Source organism: Maylandia zebra, linkage group LG22, assembly GCF_041146795.1.
Source record: "Maylandia zebra isolate NMK-2024a linkage group LG22, Mzebra_GT3a, whole genome shotgun sequence".
Taxonomy (NCBI): Eukaryota; Metazoa; Chordata; class Actinopteri; order Cichliformes; family Cichlidae; genus Maylandia; species Maylandia zebra.
The window spans coordinates 24,562,288-24,583,582 of record NC_135187.1 but is presented as its reverse complement, the minus strand read 5'-3'; the positions used below and the strand labels follow the sequence as shown (position 1 = coordinate 24,583,582).

The 21,295-nt window shown below is 38.5% G+C and overlaps 2 protein-coding genes across 7 annotated transcripts in view; one reads left to right on the top strand and one right to left on the bottom strand.

The window, feature by feature from the left end:
• The first annotated feature begins 10,744 nt into the window (after positions 1-10,744).
• Positions 10,745-14,997, top strand: LOC106674770 (sterile alpha motif domain-containing protein 3). Of its 2 annotated transcripts, none has more exons than XM_076879250.1 (9): positions 10,745-10,820; positions 11,493-11,688; positions 11,797-11,937; positions 12,418-12,505; positions 12,596-12,760; positions 13,051-13,257; positions 13,491-13,647; positions 13,809-13,885; positions 14,364-14,997. In XM_076879250.1, the coding sequence occupies exons 1-9, from the start codon at positions 10,772-10,774 to the stop codon at positions 14,658-14,660; spliced, it is 1,377 nt and encodes a 458-aa protein (XP_076735365.1). In that variant the 5' UTR covers positions 10,745-10,771; the 3' UTR covers positions 14,661-14,997. The 2 variants fall into 2 exon arrangements, with proteins under 2 accessions (XP_076735365.1, XP_076735364.1); XM_076879249.1 differs by having other exon boundaries at positions 11,776-11,937; positions 14,364-14,996.
• Positions 14,998-17,775: 2,778 nt separating this feature from the next.
• The window catches only part of LOC101481526 (uncharacterized), a 47,336-nt gene continuing 43,816 nt past the window's right edge, over positions 17,776-21,295 (bottom strand). For all 5 annotated transcript variants that reach the window (XR_013095131.1, XR_013095133.1, XR_013095132.1 and 2 more), the window contains exon 7: positions 17,776-17,903. Coding sequence is in view for 2 of the 5 variants with exons in the window: in XM_012918313.2 (XP_012773767.1) it covers positions 17,853-17,903 (51 nt within the window). In the remaining 3 variants the exon portion in view is untranslated. The remainder of the gene's footprint in view (positions 17,904-21,295) is intronic.

Genomic DNA, 21,295 nt, shown 5'->3' with positions numbered 1-21,295 from the left:
ACTAGTCCTCAAAATGACTAATAGGTAACACAGTAGAAGCAATAAGACTGTTGTGAACTCGTGAATGAAAGTATACCGTTATAAGTTAAGTACTGTTTAAGTATTGTGTTTTGAATGAGATCGTGATGTGAACGTGATCGTGCTAGGCTAATGGACTGGCTAGCGGGGGAAGTGAGCCTCAAGTACCGTAGCGATGCTAAGGCACGTTCTCAGTTGTGTGTTCTCTATATGTCTTGTTGAAGTAAGACAGGATGCAAAGGCTGTAATTAATGCTTGCATAGCTGCTCATGTGCTGTATACGAATGGTTATTTGCTATTTACGGGCTGTGAGTTACAGTACATTGTATTTCTTGATGCAGTGATATGTATGTGTAACCGGAACAAAGGCTGAGGCAACCTGGTCACTGCGAGCCAATGTTATCTATATTTATGATGGTTAATGTATACTCGGCAAGGTTATTCCTGTACTTTTGACAATGCGCTGACAGCTGTTATGCCACACGTTACAAAGAATTGCTGGGTCTTATGAGAGGCGATTAATGATTTGTTCCCCTGTTGATGAGCAGAATAAATCCTGCAGTTGAAACGTAAACAAGTTCATGATCTGTGCCTCTTTATTTCAATACACAGCTGCAGGATCTAGGATCGCACCCCTCCCAGGCACCTGTCACACCAGGGGGGCAACACTGGCCAACCATTTAGTCCAGAAAATGTCCATGGATGGATGTCTGGTGCTTGGTGGATTTTTAATCTCAACATATTAGATAACAAATGCTGTTAATTGCTGCCAAGGTTTCAAGGCTCTAAATAATTCTTGCCAGCATCCAGCATCTCATCAGCAACATCTCCAGCTCAGCGTCTCCATCACACAAATCAGTCAATTTGTCACTACTGAACCACACGGCTGATCAAAGGCACTTGCTGTAATCATTTTTAATGACTTTACTTTTTTCTAATCCAAGTATTCAATAAAAAACTTGTCATTCAACATATATTAACACATAACTGAAGTGATAATTATGCAATGTGTATTCAGAAACAAAAGTGAAAATGAGCTCTGTGGCAGTTACATGCTTTCCAGCTGTGAGTGCCTCTGCAAATTATACTCTCAAAAGAACAAAGTGCCACTCCACTACATTGCAAGTCAACTAGGTCCTCAAGTGACAGAAATACAAAGGTGACAGATTATTTTTGCCATTGTACGCTTTATTCATTAACAGAAAATAAGGCACAGAACTATTTATCAGACTTGTACTGCCCTGTTGGAAAATATGAGAACAACATGTTAGGAACCTTAATTGTGTACTTGTTAGCAAATTATTTACAAGTATATAAAAAAAGCACAAAAATGTTGTCCTCCAGTGCAGCGGCAATGAGAAATTGCCACAGCGGGACCTGTACAATTCAGCTGCTAGCCTTGAAAAATTACATTTCAGACCAATAAACACTATTACAAAGTCTTATAGACCTTTCAGACAGAAAAATGACCCAAACTCTTGTCAGAAAAAAAATTCAAGCTATGCCAGTTAACACTACTCTCAGTCTTTCTGTTCTGTCATGTCCCCTCTTGTTCAGAAATCACTTTTGTGCCCGTATTTTAATATTTTAGCACTCCATGTGGTGTGAATGAAATTTATTTACCTATCAACATTTTATAAAACGATATCCATTGCATACTATAGCATCTGACAGCACAAGAACTGTGAGGACAGGAAGTAAAATGCTGCACATCTTAAGAAAGCATGTAAAAGAAAAATAATGTTTTTAAGTCTCAGAAATTAAGGTAATGCCCAGGTACCTAAAACAATGTGCATTATATATAATAAGCATTGTGCTACTTCTACTCTGCTTGTCACTTTATTTATTAAACACGGTGAATATTTTCACAGTATATTTATGGCCCCAATCGCTTGCTCCAGTTTGTCCTTAACACAGTGTGATGTAAAGAAGAATGCTTTAAAGGGATATTCAACCAGGAAGTAACTCTCAGGTAATCAGTTACATTCAGTGGCTTCAAAGAACAGCAGCCAAAATATTGCTGGGAATATGAAAAGAGTGGTTTTCGAGTTTAAGTTTTCACTGTCAATGAAACAAAGAATACAAGCGATTGACATATAAAGGGGCATTAAATACATTAGAGGCCAATTAGAGCCTGGACTGCCAGCAATTTCGGACAGACAGATGGTTTCCTGTGGGGACGACCCCTAAAGCACGGCTGCCTTGTGACTAAAAACTCCCTGTGCAGTGGGCTTGCATCGTGTCCTCAGATTCTCCTTCAGATTTATCATCCACATGTTGCATTCAAAAATCACAAGCTGACAATGGCCAAATGAAAACTCCAGGCTGTAAAACCGTAGTCCACAAACCAATGAGTGACATCAGAAAGCCGCTTCAGTGGTTGAAAAGCAGTAACTAGGGGTTAGGATCAACATGTCTTTGAATGCCCTGTCTCTCTTTTATAATCTCTTTGACTTTGCTGTGTTGTGTAATGGAAGAAATGTGCTGATTACCACGAGTGAAGGCCAGCTTTTCACACAACTATGAATTTGCTCTTGCTCTGAATTGACCCAGCTTCTGACAGAAAAAATTTGTCTGTCAAGATAATCAAAGGAGCTTGCAAAGAAAAGCGTCTGGACTTCTTTAAGTTGCTTGAGGACGTTTCACCTCTCATCCGAGAAGCTTCTTCAGTTCTACGGTCAAATGGTGGGGAGTCCCAGATTTAAACCTAGTGGGAGTAACCCCCCACAGAGGGACAAAAGGACCCCCTGATGATCCTCTAATCGCCTGAGCCAAGGTGTGAAACTGGGTGTGGGTCCCAATCAGCCAGGGTTTCGGGTGAGCTCATTGTGAAACCTGGCCCCACCTTATCATGCGAATTCCTGAGGTCAGATGGCCCAGGATGTGAGTGGGCGTTAAGGCGTCTGGGGAGGGATCTCAAAACTGGATTATAGATGGCAGACAGTTGGTGTCGTAAACGGAAAGCGGAAAAGTGTCTTTTCTGTGTCTCTTTGCTGACTTTAAGAACGCCATTTAGGAAAGGAAGCATGTTTTGAGTGCCTCCTTTAAATGCGTGTGTTCCTTCTTTTTTCCTTCAGGCTTAGAGGGAACATTTTCTCCCCGGTGATGTAGGGTCCTAATTACTCCAAGTTTGTGTTCCAGAGGGTGATGGGAATCAAAGAGGAGGTACTGGTCCGTGTGTGTGGGCTTCCAGTAAACTTCGATGTTGAGGTTGCCATTCTCTTCAATGTGCACAGCGCAGTCCAGGAAAGGCAAACAGTTATCCTTTGTGTCTTCCCTGGTGAACTTGATGTTTTTATCCACAGCGTTAATGGGTGCAGTGAAGGATTCCACTTCTTGTGTCTTGATTTTGACCCAGGTATCGTCTACATATCTGTACCAGTGGCTGGGTACTCTTCCTTTGAAAAAGCCAAGAGCCTTCCTTTCCACGTCCTCCATGTAAAGGTTGGCTACAATAGGTGACACGGGGGATCCCATGGCGCAGCCATGTTTTAGAGCTGAAGAAGCTTCTCGGATGAGAGGTGAAACATCTTCAAGCAACTTAAAGAAGTCCAGACGCTTTTCTTTGCAAGCTCCTTTGACTACAATGACCGGGATGACTGAGAACCTTCACAGACATCTGTCAAGATAAGTCGTTTTGTAACATTATGAGAAGCTGCTTAAGTGGGTGATTAGCACAAAGATCTCTTGAAGCTTTGTTGTAATTTTTGCAGGTAAATATGATTTAAATTTCACCAAGAATTTATTGCATAGTTAAAAATGTAAAACTAAGGAAAGCATAAAAGCCAGCACTAAAGAAAAGTTGTTGTTTTTTGTTTTGTTTTTTCTACTATATTATACAGATACGAACAAAGGACCTGTTGCTTCACTTGCTAGTAATAACTATAGACTAGGTAGGGTGTCATGTATATTGACCACTAAACACTTTGCGTTAACTTGTCTGCTATTTTAAACATGTGACAGCTTGGTGACAAAGTAGGATCAAGTGGATAAAGCCCCAGTCATAACAACCTAGTGACTGGTCCATAACCATCTGGCAACAACGGATCATGAGGGAAAAACAAGTATTCCCTGACCAGTTTTGACTGGTTGCTGGAAGCTGATGGCAGTTGCTGAATAATCAATTGCTGAAGTCCCAGTCACATAGGCTTACAGATCAGTCAGTAACCCCTTGGCAATGTGTATTCCTCAACTATAGTTGGCAAAATGTTGTTATGATTGCTTTGGTCCCTAGCATATTGCTGCAGATGTTTTTTGAAAGGAAGTGACAGACTTGTCTGTAAAAGCTGTCCAGCTACTCTAAGACCTGTGGTAAAACTGTGAAAAATGCAACACAAACTGGAATGGAGAGATTTACCTTCAAAGACAAAGTTGAGCCTTTTGAAACATGTTAGCTGCACCAGTCTGGTACAACTTTGTCTTTTAAGACAAACATCTCCATTTCTGGAGTGTCACACTTCTAGTTACTGAGCATCTGCAGGCAAACATGAAAACCTCTAGGCAAAGATGGCAATCAGTTAGAAGCCACAACAATCATTAGGAGGTTTTTTAGTGCAGAAACTTTTACCCAGCATGAACCAGCAACTATCAGAAATCACTGCCAACCATTCAGGAAATACACCTTTCCCAAGCAAACAATGGTTCTATCATGTCCAATACGGAAGATAACTCTCACATACTATCATGTGAAAACATCAATATTCATGTACCCTCATGGATATATAGCTATCCGATTGTTCAGTCTGACGTCACTAGCCGTGTCTGGGTCTGAACTCCGCTGCAGGTCCATATATCAAATGATCACTCTGGCATTACTGAGAGTTGAAAAACTGTCTAAAGTCTTTCATCTTTAATAAAATGATCAGCGTTCTGCTCTACCAGGTGTAACAACTGAGTTTAACATCTAGGCATCCATGAAAACGGAATTTATGACATTTAACGGAGTTAGAAGTTACCAGGGAGTTAGCTTGCTAGCTTCTATCTAAATACAATATAGCATGTCCTGACTGTGGGGTTTTGGAAACAAATTAAAACGTACAGCTCTGCTATCACTTCCAGCATAAATGAAGACAGAAAACTAAACAGCAGTGACGTTTGTAGGGTTACTGAAGTTTGGCTAGCTGGTATATAATGATGTGCTACGTGACCGCTAGCAACACAGCTATGTTAGCATAATATAAACAAGCTAACTTTTTTTCCACTCGATAAAAGTTAACATGAGTGTTCTCGGTGGTCGGGAACAAATGTAATCGCATAGCAGGATGCTGTAAAAGGACCAAACTTCAGCCAGGAGAACAACTGAGATAATCCATCCACAATAAGAGGTTAGTCATTCATATACTGCTGCATGGGCTGGGCTGTAGTTACATCCTAAGGTTTTAAAAACTGAGCTTAAATAAATGATTAGTGGTAATAAAAGCAGAGGGAGGTCAACAGGGATCACTGACTGTTTTAGGAGCTTTTTGAGATTAAATAGAAGAAAATACATAACATTAAACATGTTAACAACACAAAAGCCATATTAAACGCAGACTACTTTAGACCCGGAAGTAGGATTCGTCACGTCATCACTGAACAACCGGATAAGAGGCAATTTGGGTTGTGTCTGTGCTATGAATCACCACAGAAGAAGCAAACAAGTTTGAATTGAAATCAATAGAAGAATTCCACAATAGTAAAGGTGGTATAAGTAAAACTTCAAGGAGAAAAGTTATAACTGAGCTTCTTCTAGAAGTTGTAAAGTAGAAATAAAGTTTAAATGTCTCTACTATGGCCAACAATAGAATTATAGTACATGGCTCTCTATTGATACTGTTTTTTAATTGTTATACAAAACTTTAAGATTTTTATCTTTGTAAAAAGTGCTGTTTAAATAAACTTCACTTACTTATTTTCTGTTTTTAGGTTGGGGGTGTTCTTATGAATGGTGATGAACACAGACTGCTGTTAACTGATCCATTTTTCTTCAACTAAAACTCTGGCTATTTCTTCTACCAAAACAAAAGAAAAGAAAACAGAGAAATATGCAATTAGTATTTAAAGAACAATGAAGACATTCTTATCCCTTTTAGTGCTATTTAAGAACCAGCTCAGACTCGAGAAGAGAGTGTGAAACTGCTTTATCACACTATTTCTTGTTTTTTCTTGCTGCACCTGCGCCAATATTGTCAATTTGAACACCTGCCATTCTGGCACCCCTAGTTGGAAACAATAGATGCCTTGTTGGTATTCAAATCCAAGTGACATAGTAATGAAATGGATATTGCTGAGGCGGAAGACAATTTGTCAGGTGCTTACTCAGAAAGTACAGATTTTATTATGGAGATTGGTCTGCAATCTAATTGGCACAATGAGGTCAATCAGAAAGTGTCAGAGATTTATTCTGGGCCCAGATTGCTGTTTATTTATTTTTTCTCATTAACCAAACATCAACATCTTTTGAAATTGTATTAAAAGCTGATTCTGGCCAGATGACATAACCTCCTTTTTAAGAGAGGCGGCAATGGCGCACGTGTGACAAAAGATATGCAGAAGAACAGACTGAATATCACAATAGATCATTGTCCACCACTCAGTGGCAGAGTTAATCGACCGTCAGGCATAATATCTCAGGTGACATCACAGATATCAAAGGCCTAAATTTAATGAAGCTTAGAGGGATGATACATCAGCACTGTGTTCTGGTGTTATAACATATTACAGTAATTGCCCTGAGGGTGGCACTCTAATTAAAGAACATAATTTCTAACTTGGATGTGCCAAGTTGGCTACATGTCTAATCTGATTTTGATAAAATATGGAAGGATGCTTAATTTTGAAATTCCTTTTCAGAGTTTGACAACAGCTGATGAGCTGATAAAAATACAAACTGGCTGCAAACACCACTGGACCGATTATAAATGAGGGACTGTTTGAGAGCAGTCTAATATCAGCTTGACCAATGAATGTGATTAATCCTACCAAAAAGATCATAATATGTGCAATAGGATGATGGTGAAGCAGAGAATACAGCGGAAAAGACCTTTTAACAACTCTCAACTTTAGCTAACCGACCTACTATGTGTGTAAAAAAAAAAAAAAAAAAAAAAAAAAAGCACTTTTACAACTAAGAAAACAATTACATTGTGTTCCCATGCTCAATTCAGTTTACTTAATCCAGACCTTCCCAAAGTGTGGGGCCCGCCCCCTAGGGGGGGCGCAGAGCCATTGCTGGGGGGCGCATGAAGAGGGGAAAAAAAACCCAACAATGCTTGGACACTGCATGGGGCGCCTACACAAACGCAAAGCAGGAGATGAAGCATCGCTGAATATGTTTCCAAACCAACTTCATTCTAAGCCAAAGACTAGAAAATATGGTGAGGCATATCTTCCCTTTGGCTTCACCTGCACAAGTGCCGAGGTAGGTCTCCCCTGCAAAATTGGTTTTCCCTTTGTCGGGAGCACCGCTGGGCTCTCCACATCACGGACAAACAGCATCCCACATTCTTGATTTTTAGTTCACAAACACTTGTTGTAATGACTAACTACTCCTGAAATTTTGGAGATGTTAGCTCTTTATACAGTAAAGTTACAGCGGGATACAAATAACATCAGGCTGATCCTGCCACGATTTGTTCCCCCTGTCTAAATCACGGACAAACAGTATCCCAAAGTTGTTCATGTTTTTGAACCGATTTTGCACAGAGAGGCATTTTTTTTAAAAAATGTATTGATAGCAATGTTGAACATTATTACACAGGAAAAAAACAACTACATGTAAAATAATTACATCGTGAGGCCTCTGCCTTTCTAAATAGAGGGACAGTAACTGCGTGTTTATATGTAAGCGTGTAAAACCTGAAGATAGAGACAAAATACTGTTATTTTCTTACTACCTGCAGATTACTTGTATTTGCTTAATTGTTTACTAAATGTTTGAGGTGTGAAATAAACTGCAATTGAGCAAAATATGGGTGTGTGTGGTTGGAGGATGTGCTAGTGCGTACGTGTGTGTGTGCGCGCACGCGAGGGGGGGCGCGAACATTTTTCTGTAAAACAAAGGGGGGCCCAGCGAAAAAAGTTTGGGAACCACTGACTTAATCATACATAAAGACTGGGAACAAAGTGAAACATCTAGTATGCTTCTACTATCAACTTTCTCATATCACTCCTAGCGGGAAAGTAAAAGGCATGCTGGATCCCATATGAGCCACAGTTTCAGTTGGTTTTGGTGAGAATTTACTGCAAGCACACAACTGTATGTCTTCTTGAATCTCTACTACCTGTTGCAGAGGTGCTAAAAGTAACACAAGCAGTCAGGTTTACACATTGACTGAATTACCAGTCTCTCTTATTCAGCAAAGAATCACTTTTGACATGGTAATGAAAAAAGTGATAGTTTTTCATTAGTTGAAAAAGACTTTATGACACCACACACGGCAAAAAGTGTAGCACTTCAGTGACAATTTAGAAAAAAAAAAGGTTTCAGAAGTAGTTTAAAGCAAAACAACCTTTGATGCAATTATGCTAGCTGTTGATAAACAGCTACCAACTCTTTTTATTTTAACATAGGCTAGTGGGGAGTAAGAAGCTTAATACCATCCTATAAATCTTTCCTTTTCACATTTCACACATCAGTCTCTTTCACCTAAATAACAGCTGACATATAAAATTTGAGGGCTGAGGGAGGGAGAGTGGCTGCACAGTTTGAACTTCTCTAATTTCAATCAAATGAGTTGGAATAGGCCCAACTATGGGTAGAAATCTGTGCCATCAGAAACTGAATTTGAATAAGTTAAATTTGAATTTGAATTGCTCAGATTGAATCTGAATTGTAACTTGAATAAATGCTTTTGAAAACTGAATTTGAATTAGTCTAATTTGAAATTGAATTTATGGTTTGAAAATGATCATCACTAAATTGAAATTGAATTTATGGTTTGAAAATGAATTGATTTGCTTTGAAACTGCATTTTATCCTTTAAAAATTCAGCTCTCGAATAATTTCAGTTTCACTTCTCACCATTCAGTTTCAGTTCTACAATTCAATTTCAGTTCCAAAATTCAGTTTTTTGGAACTTACATCCGGTTCCGGTTCAAGCGCAGATTAATAGAACTACGTTTTACTAGCGGACCGAAAGTGTTACTGACAGGAACCTACAGCGTCTTGAGCTGAATTAAGACTTCAGAAGTCATTCGTCATGTCGAATGACCAGCAGATAAACTATCAGGTTGGTAATAAATGTATTACATGTATAAGAACAAGCGTCATGTTAACAAAAGATAGCCGTACAGTAACTGTTATGCTTATTGTAGCTGTTAGCTAAAAACGCTAATTTAACGTAGTTTGCCCTGAATTCAGCTTTGACAACAAATATGATCGACTGTTTCTAGTAGAATTCCAAAGTTGTCATCTTGGACCCTGTCAGAGTACCCCCTCTGTATGCTTGCATAGGCCCCTACAGTAGGGAAACATGCAAAACGGTGTCCAAACCTTTGTGTTTTATCTTTATTTATGTCTTACACAGCATCCCAACTCTTTAGCTGACTTAATAACTTTAGCTAAAGTGAATAGTTAGTCTAATTCATTAGTGCAGCATTACTGGATCACCTCTGTTTGAAGTGATATAATATGATATACAACTATCACTGAAACAGCAAACTTTGTAAATAAGCAAACAACACTTCTCATTCTCTAAACGTTTGGCCACAGCTGTAGATTACACTACCAGTGCTTGTTCACTCTTGACAATAATTACATTTCTAAATTGACTTTGTGCATTTACAGGTAAACAATATCTAATATTTTATCTAAATGACTGCTTTGTCTTTGAAAAGGGTGAAGAGCCTGAGGCCGGTGACAGTCCAGTTCTACTCTAAGTACACTCTCAGAAATAGAGGTACGAGAGAAGAACATTTTTGTACCTATAGGTACATTTTTTTTAAATGTTCCCTTAAAAGTACAATACTGGTCTTTAAAAGTCCAGAAATGCCCCTTTAAAGGTACAATTTGAAATAAAGTACAAATCTGTACCATTTTGACCTGTACTGCAGTGACAGTGGCAGAATGTGGTAATGGGTCAGCATGGGAAAATCTGGATGGGCCTGGTTAATTGTAAAATTCATATGAGATGTGAGTGTGCTCATAAAAGCTACATGTTATAATCAAATCTGTTGGTCCTCTCCTCTCTACGTAAATTATCCTATGATGCAAAGAATATCTGTAACCTACCTTTGTGTAAGTTATGTTAAATTATATTAAAAAACACACACACACACACACAATGACATGCAGGCACAACCAAATGATGTTAAAATAAAAACTGGTCCATTTCCATTTTAAGTTCCAGTTATAATTTTTTAATGTTTTAAATCTTTCAAAAACGTGAAATCATTTTACTGTTATGTTTGGCCATTTACTTTTTTGCTTTTACTACATCCTAGAATTGTTCATTAATTGTGAGGTTTTTATGGAATTTGCAACATCAAGTTAAACCGAGGTTCTTTGGAAGTTAAAATGTCAAGCAGATTTTTATGTTACGGTGACTACATTTTGTAAGTTACAAATATAGTTCGCCAAGACAGCATAACGGTTTCTAAACAACTGCGCATTAATACCACAATGTTGTATTTTCATGTGTCAAGTTCGCAACGTGCATTAATCCCAAAGGCCGAAAAGGCAGCAGCGATGAGTGCTCCGCCTCCTCGCTGACTAGCGTTGATGCAGAAAATGACTCTCAGGGGGTTATCCACGGAGGAGCTCCTTGAAAGGTTGATGGAAGAAGGCATTGATGTGTCAGACGACGAGGCGCAAAGATTTAGAGGTAAGTCGGGTGTGATTTTGTGTTTTTATAAAAATTACAACGTGTAATTTTACAGTAGAGTTAGCGAAAGTCCGAAGAGCTAGATTTAACATGGGCGAAAGCTAGCAGTTAGCTAAGTTTTAAACAAAGAAAGGTACAAATGTGGACTATTTAGACTGTTGGTGGAATGTTCAACGTCTGTCTGCCCGCGGTATTCGAGTGTTTTATCAATAAATAGTGACGAACCGTGTACAACAATGTCAAAAAATCAATAATTTCTCAAAACATGCTAGTATGTAAATATAGCTATTAACAAAATCGTTTTCTAAGCAAAATTTATCGCATCTAACTTGTTTCCCGCTCAAAGGGATTTTAAACAATGGAAGGTACACATTTGTACCATTCCACCTACTTAGTGGGATTTTCGAATATGAGAGCTGTAAGCTCTGCGCAGGGACGCTTACTTACATTTTTATATTACCAGTTAATTTATATTAACAATTAATCAAGAGAATTAATTGTAACTTCCTTTTGGGGAATATAGACAGATTCACAATGATAGCTTATTATCATTATTATTATTATTATTGTTATTATTATTATTATTATTATTATGTATTGACCATAATGTCACTTTAAAACTAAATTTGAAAATGGTTTTATTTTTATTTCATACTGTACTTTATATTTCAGATAACGATGTAGATGGAGAGACGGTAGACTGTGGACTCACTGAGACCATGGTTGCATATCTTTTTGACAAGTCTTTCAAAAAGCAGCTGAAGTTCAGAGACTTCACAAACCGCTACAAGGAAGTCATCATCACTTTACAACCGGTCGACCCATTTGAAGGTACAGTTGAAGGTCCAGTGTCCCAAGCAAACCAGAGGTAGGTTGTGATAAATGTCTAAATTTGCATATGCATTTAAGTGCTTGCAAAATGGCTAGTTAATGCTGTTTTCCTACTGTATTGCAGTTCTATACCTTCTTGCCGTAGACTGCCTGCAGTTATTTCCATTCCAAAATTCCCACAAGATGTCCAGAGTCGCTTGGATCTCAAAGAACCAGTCCAGAAAGAACAGAAGTACCGAAACAAAATAATTGGGACTCTTTATGAAATGCTGTCACAGTACACAATGTAAGGGTTCCTTTCTGAATAATTACATTAATTTCTTAATATTAATATTGCTGTTGTAAGAGAGGCAGAGAACAAATGCTTAGCCCATCTGCCTCCCAATCTGGAGACCAGCGTTCGAGTCTGGCGTGACACACGGTTCCAATGAACTGGCAATAGTGGTAAAACCATACATCCTGTGTCTCCAGACCTTGTCTGGACTATGATATCCAAAGTGTTCATTTCGAATTTGCTCAAGAGTAAATTAATAATTCAGGATTGCAGTCAATTAATTAATGAAGTTTGGGAGAGGTGTGGCTGTTTGTCCACGCCCATTTTTAAGAAATTAAAATCAACTTTAGCTACATTGATTTGACATTGGTCTACAACATACTATTTACGGTAATAACAATATGATTAGAAGAATTGAAGAACAGAAAAGCCCCCAGGAAAGGATAAGAGTAATCAGTGTACTGTGGGTTGTTTTTCTTATGTTTGAAACAGGTACCCAACCCACTCAGACTACATCCAGGTCATCAAAGCCCTGATTGTGAAGTATCCTTTCTTAAGAGATGTACACGGAAATGGTTATGTGAGTACCTCTCCTTTTTTGTTTCTTTTATAGATTATATTAATATAAAGTAACCATAATTAACTACTTATATACATTTGAAACAACTAGGACACCTGGCACAGCCAACTCAAGAGAAAGTTCAAAGCAGAACGGGCTCCCCTAATCAGCAACGAAGAAGTGAACCGGGTTAAAGAAAAGTTTGGACGCACGCAGAAACATCGGACCACAGAGGAATCCAGCAGCTCCTGTCTGAAGAGACTGAAGCCCTCTCTCGTAAGTCCTCACACCCTCAGCCTCTAAGAGCTAAGGTAACATATGTAGTCTTATTATGTTCACTGTAAAGCTAAAAGTAAACATTAATTGAAAGAAACATGTTAACAGATAACATTAACATAGAAAAAGGAACTTCACAGTTGATTTAACAAAAGTCAGCTCAACTTGCAATTCCTATTCAACATTTTTGCATTTTTTTCAAAGCATTTGGTGTACAAATTACCGCATTTCGAGTAACATTAACTTATCAGAGTTTACTTATGATAATACTGATATCTGCTTTGACAAAGGATTCGTGCTTTGTGGGGGAAGATGCAGCCTCCGTTGATGCTCATATCAAGGTGCTAAATGATCAGCACAAGAAGCTACATCCTGACACAGCACTGGTGAAAGACCGCATGACAAAAACCTTTGCATGGAGACGTCGAGAGGTAGCTGAAGGAATGTGTACTGTGGACCTATTAAAGAGATATCCATTCCTGGGGACATCTGCAGGGGTAAGAATTGTTAAGATGATTGGGGAAACGGCTAATGATTTTTTTGTCTCTAAATCTGATTATTATTTTCTGTACTAACTGATTAATCAATCTGTTCATTATCTTTAGAATTTTTGTTCAATGGTTAAAACACTTTACATTTATCTCCAGTCTGTGTCTTTAAACATGTCAAAAGTTTAAATCCTCAATGTAAAATGTCATTCTTTTGTCTATTCTGCTCTTTTCATTTCCAGTTGTGTGATGAGGTTGATTTAATGCATCCCTGCCAAGACAACATCTGTCGCCGCTTTAGCGAAAACTTCACTGCTGTTCTTCAAATGACCAAGGATTTGCCACTGAAGAAGGTCTACATGGAGGCAAGAGAGAATGCACTGGCTGAAGACATTACAGGTGCTAATTTGACCTCATACAAATAGTAAATTTTGTGACAATTCATTTGCTCTCTCTTCCAAAGATAATTGATGTACCATAGTGCCATGTCAAGAGCATGTTAATGGGAATTTGCATGCTATCAAAATCTAATGAAGTGCATTTGCATCTGTATGACCTAGGAATTGACTTCAAGGGGGCACTTCTCTTGCCATCCATCTTCAAGGAGAAGATAGAAGATTTCATCATCCTTGGAGAGGTAAATGCATGATGCAATGCATAGCCTTTGGCCACAAGTTTCATTCTTGGTGTTTTGTTGGCATGGAGCTGAATTCAGCTGCGGTTCAGCATCACAGCTAAGCTAATGTAGGGGAAACACTGCTGTTAATCCACAGTGCTGCTGTGCTCTTGGGTTTTGTCTGGTGTTTATATAGATAGATAGACCTTTATTGTCCCCTTAGGGAAATTCTTCTTCACAGGTACTGTCACTGTCAGGGGTGATTGCTTTTGCCCTTGAATATTATGTCAAACTTTAGCAGCTTATCAAACACTACCACAACAGTCATTGGTCAAGAAGCTTTTTGTTTGGAGTAGGGGCCATGTTTACAGGTTATCAGAATAGACAGTTTTGTTTTGCAGCAAAAAAAAGAAGGTAATTTGAGGAATCTGTTGAAAATTCACTTGGCACATATTGCTTAAACATACTGTATACTAATGTTTTTCTTCCTCTTCTGCAGAATACTCCCATGAGTCCATACCCAACCATTCGAATGAAGGATAAGAGTTGGACAACTGCCCTCTCAAGACAGTGTCGCTGTGTTGTCACAGTTGAAGGAGTGGATGTTTGCTCATGCTGCTCGCTGGATGAGGCCTACATCTCAGCATTCTCCACCTTCTTCGTGTTCAACATGACCTACCCTGCATACTTCAAGAAAACACTTGTCTTCCTTCAGAACTGCATTGTCAACATAGGAGACCAGGGAGACGAACCCCTGCCAGTAAGTGTCACCAGGGTACTTAACCAACTCTATTAAATATGCCCCCACTCCACAAATGTTCAAAATGTTCAAAAAGGGCATTTACTCTGAGGAAGTTGATTACACATGTTGGGTTAGTACACGCACATGAGCCTCATTTCGGCATCACTTGTGGAATAAATGACTGCCAGGCAGCTTTTTCCAAGTATCACTCTTTTCAACGCCATGTGTGATCCGTCAAAACATTGTGTTCAGGTGTTTAATGTCTTTATGTGATTGTTTACTTTTTTTTAATGAATGTATTTTTCTTGACATGTCCTATGGCAATATACGAATGTAATCAAGAATGTATTCCTGTGGTTGTTTAAATGCTTTGATGTGATTCTATTATTGAAAATAAATGGTTAAATAACCAAATATTTTGGACTATTGGGGTACATTTTTGTCTCTTTAGGTACGAAATAGGTTGTCGCTGGGGGGGTACCCTCATAGGTACCCTATTGTACCCTTTTCAAGGGAACATTTCTGTACTATAGTTTGAAGGTACATTTATGTCTTAGGAAAGTACATGATTGTACTTCAGATGGTACAACTTCATAAGGTACAAAAATGTACCAAGCCTAAAGGGTACAGAAATGTCCTTCAAAAAGGAACACCCCCAGCGACAAGCATTTGTACCCTTTTTGGTACACTTTGGCACCCCTATTTCTGAGAGTGTACATCCTTACAGTGGCTCACAGGACAAGGCCACATTCCTGTCCTGCCAGAAGAGAAGAGAAACTTCAGAGTCTTCATGCAGTTCAACCACACCTGTCATATTCCGTATGACAGGGGTCTCAAACTCCAGTCCTCAAGGGCCAGTGTCATGCAACTTTTCCATGCCCTCGAGGACTGGAGTTTGAGACCCCTGCTGTATGGTGTTCATGCTGTTTTCCACTCCACAGTTACAGCATGTCTGACTGCCTGTTCAGCATATGCAAAAATATATGAGTTTAAGCATGTGATGACTAAGGCCTTCCATTATGGTGTTTGTCATCACATGTCACAGACATCTGGATGATCATTTGGAATAAACAAAACTAAAAACTTGTTACTTCATCTTTTATCTTTATTATTATTATTGTTCTTATTTTACACTTTTCATTGTTAGACATTAGGTTTATTTGTAGTAGTCCTTTCCAACGTCTTTCCCTCTTCCATGTTACTGTGTCAGCATCTATTTGGGTTTGGAAGTGGAACAGAAAGTAAAGAAATCCAAAGTGCCATTAAAACCAAACCATTAATGCCATATTTTATTTAGGAACCCTAGAGAACACTTTGCAAAATAACACATTCTTATAATTTCACCCTCAGATGAGCCAAGCTACGACTGTCAGAGAAGGTGATGTAGGTACAGAGCATATGAGAGTGGTTAAGTTAATGTCTCTTGTCTAGATGAAGGCACAAGAGGGATCAATGGCAAGGCGTAGAGATTCAGTATCTTCAGTCTTCAGTGGACACTCCATTTCTGGCACAAAACTCCTGTAAAAGATGGTCGATTTAGGAGGTGACCCGACAACTTCAGCCTGTCAAACATATTAATGGAGCAGTATGCTTTAAAAAAAAAAAAAATCTAATTAAGCATGCACTCAGTACCCTAAGAATTATTTATGGTAGTTAAACACAGTGATATTTGTATATCACTTCAAACACTGGTGATCCAGTAATGCTGCACTAATGAATTAGACTAACTATTCACTTTAGCTAAAGTTATTAAGTTAGCTAAAGAGTTGGGATGCTGTGTAAAGATAAAACACAAAGGTTTGGACACCGTTTTGCATGTTTCCCTACTGTAGGGATCTCTGCAAGCATACAGAGGGGGTACTCTGAGAGGGTACAAGATGACAGCTTTGGAATTCTACTAGAAACAGTCGATCATATTTGTTGTCAAAGCTGAATTCAGGGCAAACTACGCTAAATTAGCGTTTTTAGCTAACAGCTACAATAAGCATAAAAGTTACCTTACGGCTATCATTTGTTAACATGACGCTTGTTCTTATACATGTAATACATTTATTACCAACCTGATAGTTTATCTGCTGGTCATTCGACATGACGAATGACTTCTGAAGTCTTAATTCAGCTCAAGACGCTGTAGATTCCCGTCAGTAACACTTTCGGTCCGCTATAGTAAAACGTAGTTCTATTAATCTGCGCTTGAACCGGAACCGGATGTAAGTTCCAAAAAACTGAATTTTGGAACTGAAATTGAATTGTAGAACTGAAACTGAATGGTGAGAAGTGAAACTGAAATTATTCGAGAGCTGAATTTTTAAAGGATAAAATGCAGTTTCAAAGCAAATCAATTCATTTTCAAACCATAAATTCAATTTCAAATTAGACTAATTCAAATTCAGTTTTCAAAAGCATTTATTCAAGTTACAATTCAGATTCAATCTGAGCAATTCAAATTCAAATTGAACTTATTCAAATTCAGTTTCTGATGGCACAGATTTCTGCCCATACCCAACCTGCTGTTCAGAGCCGACTCCTCTCATGGATCAATGGCCTCTGAGCCTTGATAATCTCTGAAATTGATTGGCTGTCTCATTGATCATTACTTCAGCATTAGCCAATCAAACATCTTCCCAAGTAAACAAACATGGCAAATAAAGACATCCCCTGAAGTTTAGTCCCGGAGGAGACGCAAGAGATGTGAAGATAATATATAAACTGAAATCCCTCTTGGAAGAGAATATCAAATCATAAGAGTGCTTAATATTTCACTGACTTGATGAAATATGCATTGTAGCTCAGAAAGAAGGAAAAATGCAAAGATTTGGATGCATTATGTATGAGAAGGTCCGCTGGCGAAAATGACACTGCACTGTTGAATAATCGTCATTTCACTATCACCCCAGTGCAATGAGATATTGTTATTACTACGCATCACTCAATTCATTTGGAAAGTGCATACAGTTTGCATTTTGTATTTAGAGCCTAACTTGTGCGTGCACAGCATCCAGATGCTCACTAATGAACTAAAGCAATGACTGTTGTGTGTCCTTTGCCTCTGCCTCATTTAATAAATTTCACTACAGTACTGTGTTTTAGAATAGAAGAGTATATTACCCATGCCCAAGTGCTACTTTGATGCAAATATTCATTGGGATTATAATAAAGGAAAAACAACTGAGGTTAGTGCATTTTTATACAGACCAGAACTGTCATGGGTGAAGACAAACAAAAGAAAAAGAAAAGAAAACTGTGTCACCACGGCTGCCATTTCACACGGCCACTTTCAGGAGGGACACCCGTGGCCTGAAAAATAGAAAGAGAGATATAAACATGCATGGATTTCCCATCCTGGTATCATGCTGTTATGGAATACAAATAACAGACAAACATCCACAAACCATTTTGCACGTTATTCAATGCATTTTTTTTCCTTATGTGTCATTTTCAGGTCACATAGTGGAGGGTATTATATCCCCGACTCTAACTACCTCATGGCATTTAATGCTCTAAAATAACACGTAGAAGATTGAAAATGGGTGGAAATCACACACAAAGTCTGTGTAAGGTTTATATGCTATTCCATAATATCAGCTAGATATCTTGGAATATATATATATATGTACAGATAGATAGATAGATAGATAGATAGATACATACATACATACATACATACATACATACATACATACATACATACATACATACATACATACATATAGATACATATAGATATTCATGTACGTACACAGATGCCCCTGAGACAATCCAGCAAATAGAAACTGGATGCAAGATCCTAGCAGGCAGGCCATAGATGGAAACAACACAAGAAACTGGCTGACATAATATGCAGGAACAGGACCCTTGAGCTCCCAGGCCTCTGATAAAGGACCCAAGCTTGAAGTACAAAGTACTGGACCAGTCTTTTGAGTACTTGTACTTATGGCCATTGATCAAAGGTCTTTGATCAATAATCAATGGGCTTTGATCAGTGGTTGTTGATCAATGGTCATGACAATTTGCATATTAATGATCAAGGAACTGATGTCACAGCCCATTGTTCCTTCAGTGGGCTAGTTTCAGTCATTGTACAAATGTACTGTTTATAAGGCTGGGGAAACCTGCACTCAGCCAAGACTGAAGAAGTCACTTGAATGAGTTTTGAAATGTTTCTCCCACTGAAAATGCTATCTCCAGATGAACAGAATCAACCTTTTGGGACGTACAGGACTTTGTCAGCCATGGCAACCCATGCCATGAAGATCCCTGGGCTGAGTCAGCAGAGCGTTGTCAACTTTTACACATTATGCACCTCAACACTCAGTGACAGTGCTCTGTAACTTTGTGTGTTCTGCCACTTAACAGCTGAGTTGCTGTGGTTTGTAAATGCTTCCAATTTGCAATAATACCCCTCACAGTTAATCATGGAATATCAAGGAAAAAAGAAATTAAATAAATATCATTGTAGCAATGGCAGTATGCTATTAAAGTACAGCACTCAAATTCAGGGAGCTTTTCAGAATAAGAAATGTTTATAAGGCAGATTAAAGTAGTGCAGTGCTTGTTTTCTCAGCACAGAAGAGTGCAGCCCTAGGCAAAAACACTGTATACACTCTAGAGGACACATTTACCAGAAGCATCATGGGACTAAGATGATGGTGAAATCCAACACTAGTTCTAAAAGCACTGTAGCAGATAGTTATTCCGCTGGTCTTACAGGAAACTAGACTTACGTGCCTCCTCTGAGCTCTGCTTGCAGAGAGAGGCCAGACACTTTAGCCAATCACAGGGCTTTTCAGACCAGATAAGGTGAGTAACATAGAGAGTGAAAAAAGTCAATACAGAAGTAAGACAAGGTGCCACAAAGGTACTGAAAGTGCAAAAGTCCAGTTTGAATCCTGCGAGAAACCAAAAGTGGGTCCTGACTTACATTTAGCATATGCCTGTGCTCATCTGGTAGAAGTGTGGAAGAACAAGGAGAGAACTTTTTTTAAAAAGAATTTGTATTTTTATCATGCAGCACATCTTACAGAGAAAACTCAGCACAGTCAGTATCCCCTTCTGCACAGAAAATCATCATTATGAACCGTTCAACTGTTGTCCTCTGCAAGCGCTGATTAAATTAAAAAAATAAAAAAAATGATAAATAATAAGAAATAACTACAACTTGTACAAAACACACCCAACATATAAAAATTAATGCAGTGCAACCTTATTACACTGCCAGTAATAAGGTATTACTACCTTATTACTGGCATCCAACTTCTTTAAAGCTGTGCTTCACCTTTACTAATCCTGTTGCAGTTGGATAAAACACACAAAAGAACAGGGTTTTTTTAATACTCACCACAGAGCTAGTGCCCCTGCTCTGAAGCTTCAGTGGCAGGGAGCCACTACACAATAAAAGACAAACAACTGGAAGGAAAAGCTTTACTGCCCACTGTATTATGAGACACACAAGAACTACAGTTAGCAACTAAAGTCAAAATGTTTTTACACAACAGTAGCAGAAATTTTCGTTGAATAAAAACACCGATGCATTTAAATAATTCCTCTGAGGTACAGAGAGAAAGGGTTGCTAATAATGAAAGTAGCAATAATTGGTTTGGTATACTTTGGTATACGCATAGTGATGATTGTGAGAGTTCAGAGGTTTGAGCACTTTTTCACACTTACTAGTGCTGCTTAATTTGATCATTGCAGATAATATGTTAGTGCAGGAAGTAAAAAATATTAGATTCTTTTTACTTTCACTCTGAATTTCCCCCAGTTTTGAAACCACAAAGCAGAATTTAACTCCGGTGGATTACTGCAAATAGATGTTGACAACATCTACATGATTTTGTAGACATCCTGACACAAATACAAGTTAAGGATGCCACACATGGTATTCAGTCTTAAAGCCATGCTGCTTCCAAGGTGTTGATATTTGCACACAAATCTTTTGGACAGGAAGTTTTTAAAGAGTAATTGCATCACAGCAGGAGGCTGACTTTGATGGGCAAAGGATCCAGTGTTTGCTACGGATGTGTATACCAGGCTCGGGGCTTAACTCTGAGTAACACAAACAATGAAATGCTCTAGGCTCAAACAAACAATTTTATCAAGGCATTGCACAGGGAGGAGTGTAATTTGATGTAGCGTGTATATCCTGGGCACATCTCTTTAAAGGCACCAGTTTCCTAAAGTGCACAATCCAGTGTTTTACAGGTCGACTACCACAGGCAAAAGAGCTCACTGGCTGAAGTCCCTCAACACGCGTGAAACCCCCTAAACCTTGAGAAGCCTGGAAAGTGCTATTTTTCTATTTAACTTGATAAAATCTTAGACTTTTACAGTTGCTGTTTTCTGCAAGGTTTGATTAGACGTTGTGAAACCCTCTGAATGCACACGGTTAGAGGTTCTTTCAAAACACACTTGAAATAGAGTGGGTTTGAAAATGGCTTTTGTATAAGCCATTTTCAAACCCATCAGTTTTATATGAGCGGGTAAAAGGAAGCACCTTTCATACTGCTTGTTGAAAGGCATGGGTGACTTCCTTGAATGATTAGAGAGATTAAAATGTTTAACTAACAATGCATTTAATAGCCACAAGAGCAACGTAGTAAGCACAGTGTGCCTAAACACTTTGGCAAAAAGCACACTGACTTTTCCAACAGAATCTTAAACACAACACACATACTACCATACATTTGTTG